This window comes from Mytilus californianus, unplaced genomic scaffold (genome assembly GCF_021869535.1).
Source record: "Mytilus californianus isolate M0D057914Y unplaced genomic scaffold, xbMytCali1.0.p SCAF_19, whole genome shotgun sequence".
NCBI lineage: Eukaryota > Metazoa > Mollusca > Bivalvia > Mytilida > Mytilidae > Mytilus > Mytilus californianus.
This window is the reverse complement of record NW_026262667.1, coordinates 10497185-10513033: the sequence shown is the minus strand read 5'-3', so window position 1 is coordinate 10513033 and position 15849 is coordinate 10497185. Positions and strand designations below refer to the sequence as shown.

At 31.6% G+C, this 15849-nt stretch overlaps 1 protein-coding gene across 5 annotated transcripts in view; it reads right to left on the bottom strand.

The window, feature by feature from the left end:
• The window catches only part of LOC127727252 (tyrosine-protein phosphatase Lar-like), a 151786-nt gene that overhangs the window by 38137 nt on the left and 97800 nt on the right, over positions 1-15849 (bottom strand). For 4 of the 5 annotated variants that reach the window (XM_052234738.1, XM_052234741.1, XM_052234742.1 and 1 more), the window contains 3 exons: positions 13557-13657; positions 12591-12798; positions 5236-5247 (listed from right to left, as the gene is read on the bottom strand). In XM_052234738.1, the coding sequence (XP_052090698.1) occupies positions 5236-5247; positions 12591-12798; positions 13557-13657 (321 nt within the window). The remainder of the gene's footprint in view (positions 1-5235; positions 5248-12590; positions 12799-13556; positions 13658-15849) is intronic. The other variant, XM_052234739.1, reaches the window with a different exon arrangement.

Below are 15849 nucleotides of genomic sequence, written 5' to 3'. Positions count from 1 at the left end.
GCAATAACTCCTTAAGGGGTCAATTGACAATTTTGGTCCTGTTGCCTTATTTGTAGATCTAACTTTGCTGTACATTATTGCTGTTTACAGTTTATCTCTATCTATAATAATATTCAAGATAATCACCAAAAGCTGCAAAATTTTCTTAAAATTACCAATTCAGGGGCAGCAACCCAACAACGTGTTGCCTGATTGGTTTGAAAATTTCAGGGCAGATATATCTTGACCTAATGAACAATTTTATCCTCATCAGATTTGCTCTAAATGCTTTGGTTTCAGAGATATGAGCCAATAAAATGCTTCGCTGGGCGCAGCTTGATACGACCGCAGAGGTCGAACCCTGAACAGTTGGGGCAAGTATGGACACAACATTCAAGCTTGATACAGCTCTGAATTTGGATTGTGATTAAATATTTGACACAGCATAGGTTTCTGACACAGAAAGAATGTGATCTAAGAACTTCAATTTTTTTAATTTACCTATTATGGTCCAATGTCCAAAATCAAAATACATGGTTAGATTCAGCATATCAAAGAACCCCATATATTCAATTTTTGTTGAAATCAAACAAAGTTTAATTTTGGACCCCAACTTGGACAAACTTGAAAACTGGTCCCATAATCAAAAATCTAAACACATGTTTAGATTCACCATATCAAAGTACCCGAAGAATTCAATTTTTGTTAAAATCAAACTAAGTTTAATTTTGGACCCTTTGGACCTTAATGTAGACAAATTTAAAAAATGGGACCCTAAATTAAAAATCTAAAAACACAGTTAGATTTGGCATATCAAAGAACCCCAATAATTCAATTTTTGATGAAATCAAACAAAGTTTAATTTTGGACCCTTTTGACCTCAATATGAACCAATTTGATAGCGGGCCCACAAATAAAAAATCTAAATACATGGTAAGATTCAGCATATCAAAGAACCCCATATATTCAATTTTTGTTGAAATCAAACAAAGTTTTATTTTGGGCCCCAATTTGGACCAACTTGAAAACTGGGCCAAAAATCTAAAATCTAAATACATGTTTAGATTCAGCATATCAAAGAACCCCATATATTCAATTTTTGTTGAAATCAAACAAAGTTTAATTTTGGACCCCAACTTGGACCAACTTGAAAACTGGGCCCATAATCAAAAATCTAAACACATGTTTAGATTCAGCATATCAAAGAACCCTAAGAATTCAATTTTTGTTAAAATCAAACTAAGTTTAATTTTGGACCCTTTGGACCTTAATGTAGACAAATTTAAAAAACGGGACCCAAAATTAAAAATCTAAATACACGGTTAGATTCGGCATATCAAAGAACCCCAATAATTCAATTTTTGATGAAATCAAACAAAGTTTAATTTTGGACCCTTTGGACCTCAATGTGGACCAATTTAAAAACGGGGCCCAAAATCCAAAAACTTAATACACGGTTAGATTCAGCATATCAAAGAACCCCAAGAATTCAAGAATAAAACCCCATTGAAATTGATCAAGAAATAAGCAATTTATACGAAGTATCTTCTTTTGCACAATACTGTGCAATTGAATATTTCTTGCTATTGCGCAATACTGTACAATTGACAATTTCTTGCTATTGCGCAATATTGTGCTATTGGATATTTCTTGCTATTGCGCAATACTGTTAAATTGAAGATTTCTTGCTATTGCGCAATACTGTGCAATTGAAGATTTCTTGCTATTGTGCAATACTGTGCAATTGAAAATTTCTTGCTATTGCACAATACTTATTATATAATAATTTACACATCCTGTTTGGTGTGTATCTCCTACCATATCATTATTATTTGCTTTTAAATATAAATCAGAAATAACCCAACTTAAAATGGAAAATTTTAAAAGAAAAAAAAAAGGAAAAAAAGAAAAAAAAAGAAAAAAAAAAATCCCCCCCCCAAATTTTTTGAACCCCCTTATGATTCATCACCCCCAAACTCAATCCCAGCCTTCCCTTTGTGGTATGGTACCTTGCAGTACAATTTCAGAGAGATCCATACACTTGAACACAAGTTATTGTCTGGAAACTAGAAAAATGCTTATTTTTGGCCCCTTTTTGGCCCCCAATTCCTAAACGTTTCGGGCAATTACCCCCAAACTCAATTCCAGCTTTCCCTTTGTGATATGGAACCTTGTAGTACAATTTCAGAAATATCCAAACACTTACACACAAGTTATTGTCATGAAACTAGAAAAATGCTTGTTTTTTGCCCCTTTTTTGGCCCCTAATTCCTAAAATTTTGAGGCAATTACCCCCAAAATCAATTACAGCCTTCCCTTTGTGATATGGAACCTTGTGGTACAATGTCAGAGAGATCCATACACTTACACACAAGTTATTGTCTGAAAGTTACAAAAATGCTTATTTTTGGCCCCTTTTTGGCCCCTAATTCCTTAACTGTTGGTACCATAACCCCCAAAATCAATCCCAACCTTCCTTTTGTGGTATTGAACCTTATGGTGAAATTTCATGGAGATCCATTCACTTAAACTAAAGTTAGAGTGCGAAAACCAATGTGTCTTCGGACGACGACGACGACGACGACGACGACGACGACGACGCCAACGTCATACCAATATACGACCAAAAAATTTTTAATTTTTGCGGTCGTATAAAAACTGCATTTTACCCATATTTACTATTTTTTAGCCATGTCGGCCATCTTGGTTCGCGGGCGGGGTCATCGGACACATTTTTTAAACTAGATACCCTAATGATGATTGTGGACAAGTTTGGTTAAATTTGTCTTAGTAGTTTCAGAGGAGAAGATTTTTGTAAAAAATTACAAAAATTTACGAAAAATGGTTAAAAATTGACTATAAAGGGCAATAACTCCTTAAGGGGTCAACTGACCATTTTGGTCAAGTTGACTTATTTGTAGATCTTACTTTGCTGAACATTATTGCTGTTTACAGTTTATCTCTATCTATAATAATATTCAAGATAATAACCAACTAGAGGCTCTCAAGAGCCTGTGTCGCTCACCTATATTTACTGATGCTTTGGAAATCATGTAAAATAAGGTTAAAATCATAATTAATATTATTAGATATTAGATATTATACTGATATCTAAGATATTAACAAAAAACTGCAAAATTTTTGTAAAATTACTAACTCAGGGGCAGCAACCCAACAACGGGTTGTTGGATTCGTCTGAAAATTTCAGGGCAGATAAATCTAAATCTGATGAACATTTTTGCCACCTGTCAGATTTGCTCTAAATGCTTTAGTTTCAGAGATATAAACCAAAAACTGCATTTTACCCCTATGTTCTATTTTTAACCAAGTCGGCCATGATGGTTGGAAGGCGGGGTCATCGGACAAATTTTTTAAACTAGATACCCTAATAATGATTATGGCCAAGTATGGTTAAATTTGTCAGAGAAGAAGATTTTTGTAAAAGATTACATAAATTTACAAAAAATTGGTAAAAATTGACTATTAAGGGCAATAACTCCTAAAGGGGTCAACTGACAATTTTGGTCATGGCAACTTATTTGTAGATCCTACTTTGCTGAACATTATTGCTGTATTACAGTTTATCTCTATCTATAATAATATTCAAGATAATAACCAAAAACTGTAAAATTTCCTTAAAATTACCAATTCAGGGGCAGCAACCCAACAACAGGTTGTCAGATTTGTCTGAAAATTTCAGGGCAGATAGATCTTGACCTGATGATCAGTTTTACCCTATGTCAGATTTACTCTAAATGCTTTGGTTTCAGAGATATAAGCCAAAATCTACATTTTACCCCTATGTTCTATTTCTAGCCATGGCGGCCATCTTGGTTGGTTGGCGGGGTCATTGGACACATTTTTTAAACTAAATACCCTAATGATGATTGTGGCCAAGTTTGGTTAAATTTGGCCCAGTGGTTTCAGAGGAGAAGATTTTTGTAAAAAGCTAACGACGACGACGACGGACGACAAGTGATGAGAAAAGCTCACTTGGCCCTTCATGCCAGGTGAGCTAAAAACTGTAACAGGAAATCACATGCAAGTATTAGTTTTGGACATAGGTATTTAGTGTGTAAACAAATGATTGTTACTGGTACTGGCTCATCATTATACATCTTCCTCTTACAAATAAACATAACAAACAATTTCAAAACTTTCACATGCAATATACATATTTGAATCTTAATTTGGACAGTAAAGACATGCATGTATTTAGTTAATTTCAAAACAAATATGTATTTAATTATATACGTTTTACTTTCAGGAAAAGAGAGAAAATAAGAGCTTTCAGATTTATCCTTTTTTCCTTCAATTGATATAACTTTCATGCACAATGTGATATATTTTTCTTCATTCCGTAATCTTAAAATATATGTGCAGGTCATTAAAAAAAACTTTTTATTTTATTTCTAAAACTGCTTGTTTGGTCCTTGCGACCATTTGATTTTTCTCCAAAAGAATGCTCCAATTCTTCAGATGAGTATCATCTCAATGGACTTGAACATTAAAAATAACTTTGTCAGACACTTTTAAGTTTTTGCAGTCAAGGTAGATAACTCTTATCTAATATCTTTGGAAAGATGTCTTACCAATTTTCAAATTAACATACAAAGCATGCAAAGGTTAATATTCCTAAAGAATTCAGCAAATTTTTCTTCAGTGATTGAAAATCTTCAATATGAATTAACTTGATGACCAGGAAATAATTGATGAGTATCAGCTTAATGTTGCATCAGTGACTTATTTCAACACATAGGACAGTTTTTAGAGAGTACTCAGGTTTTCAACATAAATGAAAGAGTTAAGGATTGCTATGTACAATTTACCAATGGTATTGATTATATACACCACATGCTATCATTGCTCTATCCCTAATAACACAGATTAAATTATTTTTTAAGTTTTACCTCAAAAAGCGTTGAACAAATTTTGAAATCAAATTAGAATACAGAATACAGAATGATTTTTTTTTTTTAGAAAACTACACCTGATGCAGATTAATAGTTATTTAAAGTCTAAATACTCTAATTTAATGAGTTAGGAGCCAGTTAGCAAGAGTTTGTAATCTATTTTATTATTGTGAGATAAATAGGACCCTTTATTGTGTCATGCTAATCTGTAAAAATGTATATCAATCACTATTGTTTTGGAAATTTGATTTATAAGGGAGACAATCTCTTGGCTGTTTAACATTCTGTGACTATTCTATAACAGTAAACAGGCATGAGCAAGCCAAGAACAGTATTTGCTTACCATCAATATTAGCTGAAAAGGGAGATAATCATTGTAATCATTTTGCCAAGGTATTCTACATGTATGTAGAATTTCTTGGTTTAGTATAAAAATCTCATAGATATAATTATACTGATAGAAAAAGACAACAAGAGCATGCTCTGGGATTATAGCTGTCAAATATTTTTTCCCGTTCTTATATTTATTTTACATAAGAAATACATAACTTTAGTTTATAGTGTGGCTTATACGGTGAAACAGAGAAATCCAAATATTTTAGTATGAAAAGCCAGTCAACTGAAATGACAAATGTTGATTACCAGAAATAAAATTCAAAATTAAATTCTGATGTAAAAGACGGTCAACAGGAACAAAACACCAGCTCGACCTCTAGGTCACTGTACTAAAAATCAGGTCCATATGTGCAGGCATTACAAAAAAGTAAGGATAACTGATTGATTTCAAAATGAGGGAATGACAGTATGGCAAATATTGGTAACACCAAGTGAGTATTTCTCATAAATAGATGAACTTTTTAACACTATACATTTAATTTGAAATTTACAATTTCGTTTTTTTTCCCCCCCTCCCCAACAGTTTGACAGATTTTTTTTTCTGTACTGAGTGAAACTTTCCTGTTTCTACACATTATCACTCAGAAAATTATTTTAATAGTAAAAACTGTATACAAGCAAATCCTTTAGTTATCAGGGTCCTAGGGCTCTTTTCACAAATAATCTTAAGACCAAAATTGAAGGTTAGTTATACTGAAATGTTCACGACTTATAATTTTTCTCTAAGATTTTTTGTGAAATGAGATGCTGCTTATTTCAATGTCACTGGAGAATAATTATAGAAGTGCCAAGTTTTACAGTGAAAATCAATCTATAACATAGAAAAAAGTTCCACTCTAACTAAATATTTAATACAAGAAACTAAAATAAGCTTTCAAATAATGATGTACAGATTCATACGAACACTTTGTGTTGAGATTCTAATATCACAAATGAAATGGTAAATAAAAACTTGATTTGTGGACAGTAAATAACTAAAGGAGACGTGTTCAGACTCAGCCGTCCAAACATGTGCTGGAAAGAAAAAATACATCAACGCAGCTCACCGTAAATTCCTGTAAGTGTGCGAAGGCAGCAGATAAAAAAACAACGCATAAGTCAATCACATATTTCAATGCATATCAATAGCAATTGTTCATCTCTATAATTCGCTGGCGCTCTGAGCGCATTCCATTTAATATTTAAAACGTTTTTTTTATTAATTTTAAATCTAATTTTTAGCAAAAGTTCTTAAACAATTAAATTACATTCTCTCTTTTTTCTTATATTATTTTTCTTTTAACAAATTTCTAATCAATATGAACATGAATTATATAAAAATTGTAAAATGGAAAAATTACAACATAAAAAAAAAAGTTTTGACGAGAGAGAAATATGAGTAGTAGTTTTACTTAAAAAGGCAACACTGAAAGAACGCGCAAAACAAATTAATGAAAAACTGATTGAGAGTGTTCTATACTAATATCAAATAGAGCATGCTCGCTAGGTATATATAGTAGGAACAGGCGCATGATCACATATGCACGCAAAACACATACGCATAAATGCGAGCCATTCAGAATACAAATAGTTTTGTGATAAGACAAAGGGTACATACAAGACAGTATAGTAAATATTTGAAAGATTCTTTGTTCATAATTTATCAGATTTCATTCATTCATAGATTCAAGAAGTTATTTTCAAAATTGGAATAAAAGACATGCAGAACAAGAAAAAGACACGTACTGTGACAAAAATGTTTAAGAACACTTACTTCGAATTGTCACTAATTTAAAATCTGCTAAGCTGACAATATAGGAGTGTTAATGACGGAGAAATGTTAAATTAGATACTAATCACATTTACAAATTATTTATCAAAATGTACACTTTTAATTAACAGAAATAATTGTGTTTGACTTATTTCTTGCAGACGTTTCTTTCTAACATTTAATTATTTAAGTTTGGAGAGATTGATTGATTGATTGTTGGTTGCTTAACATCCAGTGGAAGTATGGATAGAGGTGAAGCTTACATCACAAACCTGTAAGACACCAAAATTATAGTTACTTATAAAAATTATAATTTTCTTATCTACAAGCCAAATCGTGTCCATCTATTTAAAGTTTACCAAAGGGTGTGTTCGCACTTTTTTGAAGTTTTAGGTGAAAATTGTTCATCCTACTCCTCACAGCCTTGCTGTTTAAAAACTATGCTGTTCTAAATAAAATCATAATGAATCAATTTTTCATTGATGTATTTATTAATATTTACATCAAAGATTTGTTTTGCTTGTCAGTTGGTTATATTTGACACCTGTATGTACATCTGTATGTACTACTAAAATGTTGTCAATGTTTTGTGTCATAAATAAAGTAATTTTACTATTAAATTTTCAGTGACAACACTCGCTTTGTCAGGTTTCAACACCTTATGTTTCAGATTTAGCATCAAAGAAATTATTTTTAGAAAATGTTATTTGAAGCTTTCTTTTAAAACAAACAAATGTTTCATTAAATAGAGCGATACATTCTGAATCAGAGCTAACCTTTTCTCACATCCGACATAATTATCTTTTTTCTATAATTTTTACGGTAGCTCTGTGCTGATTGTCACGTAACAAAATCAGACAATTTCATTCACATAGAAAAATTGCCAGCTTAGCAGATATATTTTTCACCTTCTCTAAATTAGTGAGCAATACCGGTGTACTTACTTACCCGGATAATATACTGTAAATTACACAATTTTCATTGGTCAAACATATAGCATTCCCACAATACACTTGTTTAAGACTCCAGAAGTTATTCAGTATAATTTCAGAATTAAGTTTATTTTAGAGGAATATCGATTCTCATTCTTAAATTTTGAATTTCAATATACAATGGTTCATCAGCAAAGAAATTTTAAATTTATAAAAAAAATATGAAAAAGAAAAATCAGAATTTTGTATTTTTACTTTATTGTTAAAGGTTCCATTTCAGATGCTAGATTTTTCTACAATGTTTGTCTCTTCCAAATATCAAAATATGTTTAAAATATTTTATATATAAATGTTAGTTTGATGATACAGTGGGAACAATGAAGATGAAGCATTGTGTTCCGTGGAGAAAACGGTGTTGAAAGAAATAAATCTTCTGGAGCCTTACAAATCAGTCACATAAACACACAGGATATCTGTCTACACATCCAATATTTTATTCATTAAAATTGAAGTTTTAGACATATTTCTCAAAAATATTCAAATGCATGCACATCTTGTATGCATTAATATGTCTAATTCTTAAATGATAAAAATTCCTTCCTTAAGAATGTGTCCTCCCATTACACATGTCTCTTGGTTTTCATGGAATAGCATATCTGAAAGACATACCTTCCCATGAATAATTCTTTCTCTGTCATGCCTTCTTTCACTTAGGAAAGATTTGAGTTTATAACAAGTTAATAGTTTAAATGAAAATCTAAGTAAAAACTAATGGATCCTGCAACAATATAAAGCAGGAATCTAAATTTCCTTTTTGTTTTTAATTAAAATAAAATGCTTCGCTGGGCGCAGCTTGATACGACCGCAGAGGTCGAACCCTGAACAGTTGGGGCAAGTATGGACACAACATTCAAGCTTGATACAGCTCTGAATTTGGATTGTGATTAAATATTTGACACAGCATAGGTTTCTGACACAGAAAGAATGTGGTCTAAGAACTTCAATTTTTTTAATTTACCTATTATGGTCCAATGTCCAAAATCAAAATACATGGTTAGATTCAGCATATCAAAGAACCCCATATATTCAATTTTTGTTGAAATCAAACAAAGTTTAATTTTGGACCCCAACTTGGACAAACTTGAAAACTGGTCCCATAATCAAAAATCTAAATACATGGTAAGATTCAGCATATCAAAGAACCCCATATATTCAATTTTTGTTGAAATCAAACAAAGTTTAATTTTGGACCCCAATTTGGACCAACTTGAAAACTGGGCCTAAAATCTAAATACATGTTTAGATTCAGCATATCAAAGAACCCCATATATTCAATTTTTGTTGAAATCAAACAAAGTTTAATTTTGGACCCCATCTTGGACCAACTTGAAAACTGGTCCCATAATCAAAAATCTAAACACATATTTAGATTCAGCATATCAAAGAACCCCAAAAAATCATTTTTTGTTAAAATCAAACTAAGTTTAATTTTGGACCCTTTGGACCTTAATGTAGACCAATTTAAAAAACAGGACCCAAAATTAAAAATCTAAATACACGGTTAGATTTGGCATATCAAAGAACCCCAATAATTCAATTTTTGATGAAATCAAACAAAGTTTAATTTTGGACCCTTTTGACCTCAATATGAACCAATTTGATAGCGGGCCCACAAATAAAAAATCTAAATACATGGTAAGATTCAGCATATCAAAGAACCCCATATATTCAATTTTTGTTGAAATCAAACAAAGTTTAATTTTGGACCCCAATTTGGACCAACTTGAAAACTGGGCCAAAAATCTAAAATCTAAATACATGTTTAGATTCAGCATATCAAAGAACCCCATATATTCAATTTTTGTTAAAATCAAACAAAGTTTAATTTTGGACCCCAACTTGGACCAACTTGAAAACTGGGCCCATAATCAAAAATCTAAACACATGTTTAGATTCAGCATATCAAAGAACCCCAAGAATTCATTTTTTGTTAAAATCAAACTAAGTTTAATTTTGGACCCTTTGGACCTTAATGTAGACCAATTTAAAAAACGGGACCCAAAATTAAAAATCTAAATACACGGTTAGATTCGGCATATCAAAGAACCCCAATAATTCAATTTTTGATGAAATCAAACAAAGTTAAATTTTGGACCCTTTGGACCTCAATGTGGACCAATTTAAAAACTGGGCCCAAAATCCAAAAACTTAATACACGGTTAGATCCAGCATATTAAAGAACCCCAAGAATTCAAGAATAAAACCCCATTGAAATTGATCAAGAAATAAGCAATTTATACGAAGTATCTTCTTTTGCACAATACTGTGCAATTGAATATTTCTTGCTATTGCGCAATACTGTACAATTGACAATTTCTTGCTATTGCGCAATATTGTGCTATTGGATATTTCTTGCTATTGCGCAATACTGTGCAATTGAAGATTTCTTGCTATTGCGCAATACTGCGCAATTGAAGATTTCTTGCTATTGTGCAATACTGTGCAATTGAAAATTTCTTGCTATTGCACAATACTTATTATATAATAATTTACACATCCTGTTTGGTGTGTATCTCCTACCATATCATTATTATTTGCTTTTAAATATAAATCAGAAATAACCAACTTAAAATGGAAAATTTTAAAAGAAAAAAAAAAGGAAAAAAAGAAAAAAAAAAAAAAAAAAATCCCCCCCCCAAATTTTTTGAACCCCCTTATGATTCATCACCCCCAAACTCAATCCCAGCCTTCCCTTTGTGGTATGGTACCTTGCAGTACAATTTCAGAGAGATCCATACACTTGAACACAAGTTATTGTCTGGAAACTAGAAAAATGCTTATTTTTGGCCCCTTTTTGGCCCCCAATTCCTAAACGTTTCGGGCAATTACCCCAAAACTCAATTCCAGCTTTCCCTTTGTGATATGGAACCTTGTAGTACAATTTCAGAACTATCCAAACACTTACACACAAGTTATTGTCATGAAACTAGAAAAATGCTTGTTTTTTGCCCCTTTTTTGGCCCCTAATTCCTAAAATTTTGAGGCAATTACCCCCAAAATCAATTACAGCCTTCCCTTTGTGATATGGAACCTTGTGGTACAATGTCAGAGAGATCCATACACTTACACACAAGTTATTGTCTGAAAGTTACAAAATGCTTATTTTTGGCCCCTTATTCCTTAACTGTTGGTACCATAACCCCCAAAATCAATCCCAACCTTCCTTTCGTGGTATTGAACCTTATGGTGAAATTTCATCGAGATCCATTCACTTAAACTAAAGTTAGAGTGCGAAAACCAATGTGTCTTCGGACGACGCCGGACGACGACGACGACGACGCCAACGTCATACCAATATACGACCAAAAAATTTTTAATTTTTGCGGTCGTATAAAAAATAATCTGATAAAAAATGGGTGTTGATAATTTGGACAGTAAATGAAAAATAAAGATCCAATTGGTAAGAGTTATCAATCTATCCTTGCAACAGTTGAACTATGACCCCAAAGGAAACTAGTTACACAGGCTCTTTATCATCAACCTTTAAAAATGTCTCTTACCAATGGAATGTGTTCAGGATAACAAATAAAACATCTGTTACATATTTGTATTTTTGAAATATATAAAGATAAAAGAGTTATTGTTCTTTTTTAACACAAATAATAATGACCCTATCTTCTGACAAAGCTTGGTTAGTATGACCATGGTATGACAGAGAAGTTTCCCCTCTACACGATGCACAAGATACACACATACAACAAACACTGGTTATAACATAGGATTATTTTATCACCTTCTGATTGAGTAGTAGAACAGGTAATAGTCCTAGCAGAACCCCTCTCCCTTCCCTGCCCAAAAATTGTGGAGGAATGATTTTTTTTTCAAAACATTGACTATTACTAGATGTATACTGTGGTTTTTTTTATATTCCTTGAATAGCAATTTTAGTTAACTTCGTGTCTAAGAAAAACCAAAATTATAAAATTACTCAAAACACTTTTATTGAGATGCCCTCTTAATAGCAATTTTTCCGCGAAATAGCCTATGAAAATAAATGACTCCACAGTATATCAAATGTGTTATGTTTTTTTTCTAAATTAATGATCTTTTCAATGCTTTAAATGATGTAAAGAATCTATGGTAATAAGGAGAATATGTTTTGTATAAAGCCATGATATTTAAATACAGGTTAAATATCAAAACTTGAACTTATCTACTTGCAGAGGTTATTTGACTCTCATGTTAACATTTGATCATGCAATATGGCGCACGGTGGACGATACAGATGATGTTAACATGCAAGTTAATGCGATTATTGTATGTTGTGTATTAGGACTGCATGCGCTACAATACAAAACCAGGTTTTATGTACTTTTTTGCAAAATTCAATTACTTTTATAATATTTTTCTTTTTAAATGAAACTTCAATAGTTTTTTTTCCAAAAAAGCTGAAGACTGAAAAGTTAGTAAGTCAAGGTTAAAGTTGAATGATGGAGTATAAAACATGGTTTAGCTCATGCCAGCATTCATTTCTGCGTGCTACTTGCTAAGTATGCTTTCTACAATTATCTTTATTTGACATTCTACAACTGAAAGAGAGGCCAATCTAACAATGTATACCTCCAGGCTTGGTCATCACTTGTTCCAGGTCAGATATAGGTCCTTCTCCCAATGTGGAGTAGGCCAGTACACAAAGGCTGTATGTCTTGTTAGGCTTTAGTTCTGTTATTGTAGCCTGGCGTTGATTGGCCTGAGGTAGAGGTACATCTAGAGTTGTCCATAGTGTAATTGGTAGGTCTGGTTCTAAGGTATAAAATATCTTGTAACCCTGCAAATAAAAAAAAACTTGATTTTCTAAAAATAGAAATATTTTTCTTTATTTAATTACAGACTGAAGTGGTATTGATGGCAGATTCTTTAAAACTGTTTCTGTTAAATATATTCACAACTTTATCAGACTTAGGGTGAATCAGAGCTTGAAGACAACTCTCTATTGTTGAAGACTGATTATTTGTGTGTCAATGGGTTGCTGTCTATTGATCTATATCAAACTTCTCTTTTTATTCATATTTATAAAACTATTTAATATCTTTATATGCCATAGGAGATCTTTTCTGTTGTTTAAATGTATAAAAAAAAAAAAATAACAAAAAAACCCCAATATAACTTAAAAATTTTCCTTTTTTTTTATGTTCAAGTTGACATCTTTTATTGGTATTTAATTTCCATTTTTCTAAAGTTCAATGAAAAGCATTGACTTCCATTACTAATATATCAGTTTTTAATTCTTTGATTCTTCATCTTTTTAAAGACTCTACGTCTTTATTGGTCTTTGTTTTGTTTTTTTATTTCAAATCAAATGAGATGAGTTATTCTTGTTTTATATTGTTATCTGTACTTCCCATCCTTTATTTGGAGTTATTCTTGTTTTATATTGTTGTCTGTACTTCTCATCCTTTATTTGGAGTTATTCTTGTTTTATATTGTTGTCTGTATGTTAAGTTTCAATATTTTCCTTTATTTTCATGACTACAGATTTAGTATGATGATAATCATCACTTAATCTTGACCACAACTATATCAAACCTTAATGATGCCATTTGGTTTAGCTGGTTCATCCCACCTGACCAGTACTGTAAGGGGACTGAGGGCTTCAGCTCGCACATTCTTTGGTGGTGTTCCAGGGGCTGAAATGATAAAGTATTTAGACTTTAAAAACCAGGCGTTACAAAATTACAATCCAACTATTAGTACTAGATTGCTCTGATGTCTGATTGCACTTTTTAGGACTTGCTGGGGTCATGGGACCAATTCTGAGATATATAATCCACATGTAGGTGCTACTGGAAAGTTGCTAGATAGAAATGAAAAGTTCAAAATTGGGAAGCTAAAATCACCTACTTTGTAGTAAAGTTTAGTTCTCAACCGACTCTCATTGTAAATTTTTAGATGCAAGTCAAATTGTATTAAGTATACTTGCTTATTGACTGATCTTGTGGTCAGTTTAATTGTCATGGAAATGTGACAATGCCCACAAAACTTCCAACTTATCTATTTCCTCCTACCTTAGCAAAGTCAGTGTAAATACTGTAACTACTGTAAATTCAGAAATTATTGCGTGCATTTATTATTGCTATTTTTGAAGAATTAACAAATATGCATGTTTGATTATTGCGATTTTAGGAAAAGCTACATAAAGATATATGTATTTGATGAAAGAATGCGAGTTCTTATTATCATTGCTATATTCAAGTAGTCGCATTATTCACATTAATATAAACCTCACAATAATTTCTGAATTTATCCCTTGATATAACAGAAGCCTAGAAAGTAAGTTACTGCTGAGTTGAATTAAACCTGCAAGAAATAAGCCGGTGATTCACCTTCTAGAGAAGTAAACTTATCAAGGGTTAAATTTTGTTCCCCAAAAAATTTTAAACATCATATTTTGTTTGTAATGGCCATTTTGATTGGAAGACCTCATATATTTTGAAGAGGGAAAAACCTTTGGTTTGCCTTCAAGAATGCTCTGCATAATCACAAATGACATTTTTGTTTATCTAAAAAGTTCATTTGAACAGGCACGATTTAGCTAGTGCATTTAATTAGAAATTACCAGATATATCTTAATACTTGAAGACATCAATCATAGTTTTTACAGTCACAAATAACTGTTTTCAATCTCAATTTATGATAGTAATATCAACCATTGCCTTCAGTAAGTATTAACATGAATTAGTTTTTCTAAAATATACTGCTAACAAAAAAGTATGTATAACAAAATAACTTCATGGAAAATGTAGAATATTTCAAAGATTTTTACATCTTATTTATTTTATGAAGATAAAGAAACTAAGAAGCAATCATTTACTTCAAATCAAATTAGCAAAATAAATTGCAATCAAATAAACTACTGAAAGAAACAAGCAGTCAATCCTCCATTACTTAGTAATATCAGCAGAGAATTTGGCAAACTTAGGGTTCTGTGATTTATCTCTGCCATCACAAGATAGGACAACAAAACATACAAATGATGTCAGAATCACAACAGGAGGTCTCATAGATGCTTGAAACTATCAGAAATATTGATATGAATCTTAATGTAAAATGACTCAGGTGTATGGTAAAGGTATGGCTGAGGTGAACAGATACCCCATAACAAATTGTAGTACTATTCTTAATTTATATATTCAAAGAAAATTGTAAAATAAAACTCTAATCAATTTGTTATTAAAACTAGAGCAGAAACTTGTATTTTGTATATTTAAATTCTGAAACTATTAACATTATTATTTGAAAAACGTAACATTTGGTGTGTGTATAATCAGGTATACTGCAGCCTTCAGCATAACTTCCCTTATACCGTTTTCTAAGGAAACAAGCAATACATTTTTGAACAGGATTTTTTAATATTTTTTGAGTGAAATCTAACTGGGAACTTATAAATTTTTGTGTGTGTATTGGTTATAAAGTTGTAAATCTTTTCTTTTGTAATGTCTTCAATTGCAGAGAACATTGTAAACATTACTTTCTGGCATCTGCCTGCTAGCCATTGAATAACAAACTTGTTGTCTGACCACATTTCATACCAACCACCCCTCATAGTAATAAAAAAGTGTGTAATAACAATTAACTATAATGTTGATAATGAAAACTGACTGAAATTTGGCAACCTAATGACTCCTAATTAATAAACTTGAGGAAAGTGACCATGATCTATAATGTGTGAATAATAAATCATAGATACATTATATTCATACTAACGAATAGTACATCAAGGAGAAATAGTGTATACATTTTACAACACCACTCTCATAATTCAATGATAGTCAATTTTCAAGTTTGTAAGAACTGGGAATTTAATGATGAGTTGGAGGAG